Below are 9,887 nucleotides of genomic sequence, written 5' to 3'. Positions count from 1 at the left end.
AATATAATATAATATAATATAATATAAAATAAGATTATATAATATAATATAAAATAAGATTATATAATATAAAATAAGATAACATTATATAATATAATATAAAATAAGATTATATAATATAAAATAAGATTGTATAATATAAAATAAGATTATATAATATAAAATAAAATAAGGTTATATAATATAATCTAAAATAAGATTATATAAAATAAGATTATATAATATAAAATAAGGTTATATAAAATAAGATTATATAATATAATATAAAATAAGATTATATAATATAAAATAAGATTATATAATGTAAGATAAAATAAGATTATATAATATAAAATAAGATTTTATAATATAAAATAAGATTATATAATATAAAATAAGATTATATAATATAATATAAAATAAGATTATATAATATAAATAATATAATATAATATAATATAATATAATATAATATAATATAATATAATATAATATAATATAATAATAGCTAAGATAAGATAAAATAATAAACGTCTGTGGTATAAACAATAAAGTTGCTTCTGTATTTTTGCCCAAATTACATGATTTTGAGTTCATTCAGAAAACAAGCATTCCTGCGGACCCGACAGTAACTGATTACTGATCAGATCTTTATGGACTCGTTTTGCTTCTGATACGTTTATTGCAATTAAATCAAAGCAAACTGTTATTTTGTGTTCATGCTGCAGTAACAGCTCGGGTTGTAGTATAATTAAGCAATAGCTGACGACAGACCGTGGTATATGGTCATTACATCACAGTTAAGGGGCGTGGTACAACCCTCTTACCTTTGATGTAATGACCATATACCACGACAGACCGTGGTATATGGTCATTACATCACAGTTAAGGGGCGTGGTACATCCCTCTTAACTGTGATGTAATGACCATATACCACGACAGACCGTGGTATATGGTCATTACATCACAGTTAAGGGGCGTGGTACAACCCTCTTACCTGTGATGTAATGACCATATATCACGACAGACCGTGGTATACGGTCATTATATCACAGTTAAGGGGCGTGGTACAACCCTCTTACCTGTGATGTAATGACCATATATCACGACAGACCGTGGTATATGGTCATTATATCACAGTTAAGGGCCGTGGTACAACCCTCTTAACTGTGATGTAATGACCATATACCACGGCCTGTCGTGGTATATGGTCATTACATCACAGTTGTGGGGCGTGGTACAACCCTCTTACCTGTGATATAATCACCATATACCACGGTCTGAAGTGAGCTATTGCTTTTATAAAACGGTTACCAAGTGTGGCAATATGAAAGAAAAATACACACTCCAATTTAAATAGTTTTTATTATTAAATAATGATGTTCAAAATAAAATAGTCCCTCCGTTGCCTTCTGCACAGAACATAGTGCGAGGTGGTTGCTATGCAACAACACTAACAGCTGCTCTGCACGTAGCTCTGCACGTGGTCTTTGAGGGTTTCTTCTCTGGAGATAAGCACTGATGGATCCACTCCTCCAGAGCAACGCTTTGTTTGTTTCTTAACGGACGTCATTTAACAGCTGTAACGGTGTAGCTTTCTCTCAGACGCGGAGGGATACTGACTTGTGAAAAGTGACGACAATTCTACCCGTGATATACGCTCATTATACCACAGCTAAGAACCAATCAGATTGCTTGATTTGACATGTCCGTTTTATAAAGTGTAGTATAATGTGTAGTATAATGTGTAGTATATTGTGTAGTATAATGTGTAGTATAATGTGTAGTATAATGTGTAGTATATTGTGTAGTATAATGTGTAGTATATTGTGTAGTATATTGTGTAGTATAATGTGTAGTATAATGTGTAGTATATTGTGTAGTATAATGTGTAGTATATCGTATAGTATATCGTGTAGTATATCGTGTAGTATAATGTGTAGTATATTGTGTAGTATAATGTGTAGTATATCGTGTAGTATATCGTGTAGTATATCGTGTAGTATAATGTGTAGTATAATGTGTAGTATAATGTGTAGTATAATGTGTAGTGTATTGTGTAGTATAATGTGTAGTATATTGTGTAGTATATTGTGTAGTATATTGTGTAGTATAATGTGTAGTATATTGTGTAGTATAATGTGTAGTATATTGTGTGGTATAATGTGTGGTATAATGTGTGGTATATTGTGTAGTATATCGTGTAGTATAATGTGTAGTATAATGTGAAGTATATTGTGTAGTATATTGTGTAGTATAATGTGTAGTATAATGTGTAGTATATTGTGTAGTATAATGTGTAGTATAATGTGGAGTATATTGTGTAGTATAATGTGTAGTATAATGTGTAGTATATTGTGTAGTATAATGTGTAGTATAATGTGTAGTATATTGTGTAGTATAATGTGTAGTACAATGTGTAGTATATTGTGTAGTATAATGTGTAGTATAATGTGTAGTATAATGTGTAGTATATTGTGTAGTATATTGTGTAGTATAATGTATAGTATAATGTGTAGTATATTGTGTAGTATAATGTGTAGTATATTGTGTAGTATATTGTGTAGTATAATGTGTCGTATAATGTGTAGTATATTGTGTAGTATAATGTGTAGTATATTGTGTAGTATATTGTGTAGTATAATGTGTAGTATAAGGTGTAGTATATTGTGTAGTATAATGTGTAGTATAATGTGTAGTATAATGTGTAGTATATTGTGTAGTATATTGTGTAGTATAATGTATAGTATAATGTGTAGTATAATGTGTAGTATATTGTGTAGTATAATGTGTAGTATAATGTGTAGTATATTATGTAGTATAATGTGTAGTATATTGTGTAGTATATTGTGTAGTATATTGTGTAGTATAATGTGTAGTATATTGTGTAGTATAATGTGTAGTATAATGTGTAGTATAATGTGTAATATAATGTGTAGTATAATATGTAATATAATGTGTAGTACATAGGTCTTCAACAGGGGGTCCCCGACCCCAAGGGGGTCCGCGGAAGTACTGCAGGGGGGTCGCAAAATTGTTTGCACGCAACTTTGACAGCCTCTCTCCTCTTGCACAGAACTCCGACAGCACCCCACCCCCCTCGTTTGAATACCACTGCAGTAGGGGGTCCCTGATCCATGCTACACCAGTTTGGGGTGTAGCATGTTGGTAGTGTAGTACATTGTGTAGTATATTGTGTAGTATATTGTGTAGTATTGGTATATTCAGCTTTGTGTCTACAGAGGAGGCAGTGACCTTTTATTCAGATTTTCAGTTCGGAGGAACTCGTTGTTTCAATTAGACACATTTATTTTATATTTGTAATAATCAAATGAAAATGCGTGAAGAACATTAGACCTTGCTGCTGTTTTCATCGTCATTGACTGTGTTTCTGTATTTTCAGGACATGTCTCGTGCCGCGCTGGCGGAGCTGCTCCTGTCGGACCTGCTGCAGCTGGAGAACGAGGCTCTGGAGGAGGAGAACTTCCCTCTGGCTGAAGGAGAACCTGAAGACATCCATGTGGATCTGGAGCGAGCCGCAGCCGCCGGCAGCGGGCCGCTGCTCGCCCCCCGAGAGAGGAAAGCTGGCTGCAAGAACTTCTTCTGGAAGACCTTCACTTCCTGCTGAGCCTCCTCCTCCATCAGCACACTTCCTCCAGACGCTGTACAGGAACTGTATGGATCCGACTATCGATGATTAGTTTGGATGAACTGTTTAGATTTGATTCTTTCTGAATGTAAACTTCATTGAACTATTTTTAAATGTGAGTTTGAATAAAATCTGTTTGAGACAAAATGGCCGCTCGTGTCTGCTGACGGAGGAAATAAAAACGTTCATCAGGATGATGAGCTGCAGGTTTTTATTGGAGCTGATTAAAGCTGCTCATTAACAGCTGAGGGGGAGATCCAACAGTAAAATAATAGTTAATGAAGCTTAATAAACACAGAGGAGACGCCATGGCAACAAGAAGAGAAATGATTCAGTATTTAATGAATTTGTTTCTGAACGTCACGCTGATCAGATGATCAAATCTAATTCTCAGGTTATAGAGAAACATAAATATCTACATGACAAACAGAACAGAACAAGAGCAAAGACATAAAGCTCATAAAGCTCAAGATGAAGAACAATAAAAGTAACAAGTTAGACAAAAATATATTCTTCATACAAAAATACAAAGAGACAAAAATAAGTTTTTGAAAAGAAAACAGAAAGATATAAATGTAAAATATAAAAGGTCTGATGCGTAACATTTCAACAGCATTAAAATGTGTAAAAACAACTAGACCTGTTATATGTTGTAGTGCCTGTCCAACGTCCGATCATCAGGGCAGTCCAGTTCAGAGCTACTTAGATTGGAGCAATTTTAAAAAGTGTTTACAAAAGTCTTTTTAATTGCAAAAACGAAATAGAAATCTAACAATGTAGGCAGGAATAATTTAGAGTAGAGGTCTTCAACAGGGAACCAGAGAAATGTATAATGTATAATGTTCCTGAAGGTAACGTTTCCTCTCTCCTGTCATGGTGTCATCAGTCCTGTGTTGTATATGTAGTGAGATAGAGACATGTGTAATGTTCATGTAGGTAACGTTTCCTCTCTCTCCTGTCATGGTGTCATCAGTCCTGTGTTGTACCCCCCAGGGGGTCCGTGGAGGTACTGCAGGGGGGTCGCAAAATTGTTTGTAGATAAAGCAATTAAAAAAATTAAAGATTTAATGTTTTTTTTAACGTTTAATTTTTTTTGCTTTGTCATTCACATTCCCTCCTCCGCTGTACACACACCTACAGTCAGAGACAGAGTGGAGGAAAGGAGAGGGGTGAACTAAAAGTGTCACAAGGACCCACGAGGCGACACAACCAAAGAAACAAACAGGAAATCATTTTTTAGAATATCTTTAGAATATAATCTCATGATGAAGAGCAGTTTGACAGGCGTGCAGCTCTTAATGTACAATAACAGAGCTTCACGGAGAAACTGAAGCCATATCATGCAAAAAGTATCAAAACTCGAAAGGTTCTATTCATCTACATGTATCAACTCAAAGAATCAATCTGCAACCCAGAGAAATGTACAACAACTCTCCCTGTGTTGTATATGTAGTGAGACAGAGACATGTGTAATGTTCCTGAAGGTAACGTTTCCTCTCTCTCCTGTCATGGTGTCATCAGTCCTGTGTTGTATATGTAGTGAGACAGAGAAATGTGCAATGTTCCTGAAGGTAACGTTTCCTCTCTCTCCTGTCATGGTGTCATCAGTCCTGTGTTGTATATGTAGTGAGACAGAGAAATGTGCAATGTTCCTGAAGGTGACGTTTCTTCTCTCTCTCCTGTCATGGTGTCATCAGTCCTGTGTTGTATATGTAGTGAGACAGAGACATGTGTAATGTCCCTGAAGGTAAAGTTTCCTCTCTCTCCTGTCATGGTGTCATCAGTCCTGTGTTGTATATGTAGTGAGATAGAGACATGTGTAATGTCCCTGAAGGTAAAGTTTCCTCTCTCTCCTGTCATGGTGTCATCAGTCCTGTGTTGTATATGTAGTGAGATAGAGACATGTGTAATGTTCCTGAAGGTAACGTTTCCTCTCTCTCCTGTCATGGTGTCATCAGTCCTGTGTTGTATATGTAGTGAGACAGAGACATGTGTAATGTTCCTGAAGGTAACGTTTCCTCTCTCTCCTGTCATGGTGTCATCAGTCCTGTGTTGTATATGTAGTGAGACAGAGAATGTGTAATGTCCCTGAAGGTAACGTTTCCTCTCTCTCCTGTCATGGTGTCATCAGTCCTGTGTTGTATATGTAGTGAGACAGAGAAATGTGTAATGTTCCTGAAGGTAACGTTTCCTCTCTCTCCTGTCATGGTGTCATCAGTCCTGTGTTGTATATGTAGTGAGACAGAGAAATGTGTAATGTTCCTGAAGGTAACGTTTCCTCTCTCTCCTGTCATGGTGTCATCAGTCCTGTGTTGTATATGTAGTGAGACAGAGAAATGTGTAATGTTCCTGAAGGTAACGTTTCCTCTCTCTCCTGTCATGGTGTCATCAGTCCTGTGTTGTATATGTAGTGAGACAGAGACATGTGTAATGTTCCTGAAGGTAACGTTTCCTCTCTCTCCTGTCATGGTGTCATCAGTCCTGTGTTGTATATGTAGTGAGACAGAGACATGTGTAATGTTCCTGAAGGTAACGTTTCCTCTCTCTCCTGTCATGGTGTCATCAGTCCTGTGTTGTATATGTAGTGAGACAGAGACATGTGTAATGTTCCCTGAAGGTAACGTTTCCTCTCTCTCCTGTCATGGTGTCATCAGTCCTGTGTTGTATATGTAGTGAGACAGAGACATGTGTAATGTCCCTGAAGGTAACGTTTCCTCTCTCTCCTGTCATGGTGTCATCAGTCCTGTGTTGTATATGTAGTGAGACAGAGAAATGTGTAATGTTCCTGAAGGTAACGTTTCCTCTCTCTCCTGTCATGGTGTCATCAGTCCTGTGTTGTATATGTAGTGAGACAGAGACATGTGTAATGTCCCTGAAGGTAACGTTTCCTCTCTCTCCTGTCATGGTGTCATCAGTCCTGTGTTGTATATGTAGTGAGACAGAGACATGTGTAATGTCCCTGAAGGTAACGTTTCCTCTCTCTCCTGTCATGGTGTCATCAGTCCTGTGTTGTATATGTAGTGAGACAGAGACATGTGTAATGTCCCTGAAGGTAACGTTTCCTCTCTCTCCTGTCATGGTGTCATCAGTCCTGTGTTGTATATGTAGTGAGACAGAGAAATGTGTAATGTCCCTGAAGGTAACGTTTCCTCTCTCTCCTGTCATGGTGTCATCAGTCCTGTGTTGTATATGTAGTGAGACAGAGACATGTGTAATGTTCCTGAAGGTAACGTTTCCTCTCTCTCCTGTCATGGTGTCATCAGTCCTGTGTTGTATATGTAGTGAGACAGAGACATGTGTAATGTTCCTGAAGGTAACGTTTCCTCTCTCTCCTGTCATGGTGTCATCAGTCCTGTGTTGTATATGTAGTGAGACAGAGACATGTGTAATGTCCCTGAAGGTAACGTTTCCTCTCTCTCCTGTCATGGTGTCATCAGTCCTGTGTTGTATATGTAGTGAGACAGAGAAATGTGTAATGTTCCTGAAGGTAACGTTTCCTCTCTCTCCTGTCATGGTGTCATCAGTCCTGTGTTGTATATGTAGTGAGACAGAGAAATGTGTAATGTTCCTGAAGGTAACGTTTCCTCTCTCTCCTGTCATGGTGTCATCAGTCCTGTGTTGTATATGTAGTGAGACAGAGACATGTGTAATGTCCCTGAAGGTAACGTTTCCTCTCTCTCCTGTCATGGTGTCATCAGTCCTGTGTTGTATATGTAGTGAGACAGAGACATGTGTAATGTCCCTGAAGGTAACGTTTCCTCTCTCTCCTGTCATGGTGTCATCAGTCCTGTGTTGTATATGTAGTGAGACAGAGACATGTGTAATGTCCCTGAAGGTAACGTTTCCTCTCTCTCCTGTCATGGTGTCATCAGTCCTGTGTTGTATATGTAGTGAGACAGAGAAATGTGTAATGTCCCTGAAGGTAACGTTTCCTCTCTCTCCTGTCATGGTGTCATCAGTCCTGTGTTGTATATGTAGTGAGACAGAGAAATGTGTAATGTTCCTGAAGGTAACGTTTCCTCTCTCTCCTGTCATGGTGTCATCAGTCCTGTGTTGTATATGTAGTGAGACAGAGAAATGTGTAATGTTCCCTGAAGGTAACGTTTCCTCTCTCTCCTGTCATGGTGTCATCAGTCCTGTGTTGTATATGTAGTGAGACAGAGAAATGTGTAATGTTCCTGAAGGTAACGTTTCCTCTCTCTCCTGTCATGGTGTCATCAGTCCTGTGTTGTATATGTAGTGAGACAGAGACATGTGTAATGTCCCTGAAGGTAACGTTTCCTCTCTCTCCTGTCATGGTGTCATCAGTCCTGTGTTGTATATGTAGTGAGACAGAGAAATGTGTAATGTCCCTGAAGGTAACGTTTCCTCTCTCTCCTGTCATGGTGTCATCAGTCCTGTGTTGTATATGTAGTGAGACAGAGAAATGTGTAATGTCCTGAAGGTAACGTTTCCTCTCTCTCCTGTCATGGTGTCATCAGTCCTGTGTTGTATATGTAGTGAGACAGAGACATGTGTAATGTTCCCTGAAGGTAACGTTTCCTCTCTCTCTCCTGTCATGGTGTCATCAGTCCTGTGTTGTATATGTAGTGAGACAGAGACATGTGTAATGTCCCTGAAGGTAACGTTTCCTCTCTCTCCTGTCATGGTGTCATCAGTCCTGTGTTGTATATGTAGTGAGACAGAGACATGTGTAATGTTCCTGAAGGTAACGTTTCCTCTCTCTCCTGTCATGGTGTCATCAGTCCTGTGTTGTATATGTAGTGAGACAGAGACATGTGTAATGTTCCTGAAGGTAACGTTTCCTCTCTCTCCTGTCATGGTGTCATCAGTCCTGTGTTGTATATGTAGTGAGACAGAGAAATGTGTAATGTTCCTGAAGGTAACGTTTCCTCTCTCTCCTGTCATGGTGTCATCAGTCCTGTGTTGTATATGTAGTGAGACAGAGAAATGTGTAATGTTCCTGAAGGTAACGTTTCCTCTCTCTCCTGTCATGGTGTCATCAGTCCTGTGTTGTATATGTAGTGAGACAGAGAAATGTGTAATGTTCCTGAAGGTAACGTTTCCTCTCTCTCCTGTCATGGTGTCATCAGTCCTGTGTTGTATATGTAGTGAGACAGAGAAATGTGTAATGTCCCTGAAGGTAACGTTTCCTCTCTCTCCTGTCATGGTGTCATCAGTCCTGTGTTGTATATGTAGTGAGACAGAGAAATGTGTAATGTCCCTGAAGGTAACGTTTCCTCTCTCTCCTGTCATGGTGTCATCAGTCCTGTGTTGTATATGTAGTGAGACAGAGACATGTGTAATGTTCCTGAAGGTAACGTTTCCTCTCTCTCCTGTCATGGTGTCATCAGTCCTGTGTTGTATATGTAGTGAGACAGAGACATGTGTAATGTTCCTGAAGGTAACGTTTCCTCTCTCTCCTGTCATGGTGTCATCAGTCCTGTGTTGTATATGTAGTGAGACAGAGAAATGTGTAATGTCCCTGAAGGTAACGTTTCCTCTCTCTCCTGTCATGGTGTCATCAGTCCTGTGTTGTATATGTAGTGAGACAGAGAAATGTGTAATGTTCCTGAAGGTAACGTTTCCTCTCTCTCCTGTCATGGTGTCATCAGTCCTGTGTTGTATATGTAGTGAGACAGAGAAATGTGTAATGTTCCTGAAGGTAACGTTTCCTCTCTCTCCTGTCATGGTGTCATCAGTCCTGTGTTGTATATGTAGTGAGACAGAGAAATGTGTAATGTTCCTGAAGGTAACGTTTCCTCTCTCTCCTGTCATGGTGTCATCAGTCCTGTGTTGTATATGTAGTGAGACAGAGACATGTGTAATGTTCCTGAAGGTAACGTTTCCTCTCTCTCCTGTCATGGTGTCATCAGTCCTGTGTTGTATATGTAGTGAGACAGAGAAATGTGTAATGTTCCTGAAGGTAACGTTTCCTCTCTCTCCTGTCATGGTGTCATCAGTCCTGTGTTGTATATGTAGTGAGACAGAGACATGTGTAATGTTCCTGAAGGTAACGTTTCCTCTCTCTCCTGTCATGGTGTCATCAGTCCTGTGTTGTATATGTAGTGAGACAGAGAAATGTGTAATGTCCCTGAAGGTAACGTTTCCTCTCTCTCCTGTCATGGTGTCATCAGTCCTGTGTTGTATATGTAGTGAGACAGAGAAATGTGTAATGTTCCTGAAGGTAACGTTTCCTCTCTCTCCTGTCATGGTGTCATCAGTCCTGTGTTGTATATGTAGTGAGACAGAGACATGT

The 9,887-nt window shown here is 38.6% G+C and overlaps 1 protein-coding gene across 1 annotated transcript in view; it reads left to right on the top strand.

Annotated features, from left to right (window-relative positions):
- sst1.1 (somatostatin 1, tandem duplicate 1) overlaps window positions 1-3,777 on the top strand; it is a 6,498-nt gene extending 2,721 nt beyond the window's left edge. Inside the window, exon 2 of the mRNA XM_029446624.1 lies at window positions 3,383-3,777. Coding sequence (XP_029302484.1) covers window positions 3,383-3,607 — 225 coding nt within the window. The 3' untranslated portion in view covers window positions 3,608-3,777. The remainder of the gene's footprint in view (window positions 1-3,382) is intronic.
- The last annotated feature ends 6,110 nt before the right edge of the window (window positions 3,778-9,887 follow it).

Source organism: Cottoperca gobio, chromosome 13 (genome assembly GCF_900634415.1).
Source record: "Cottoperca gobio chromosome 13, fCotGob3.1, whole genome shotgun sequence".
Taxonomy (NCBI): domain Eukaryota; kingdom Metazoa; phylum Chordata; class Actinopteri; order Perciformes; family Bovichtidae; genus Cottoperca; species Cottoperca gobio.
The sequence above is the reverse complement of the archived record's forward strand: the minus strand, read 5'-3'. Positions and strand labels throughout refer to the sequence as shown.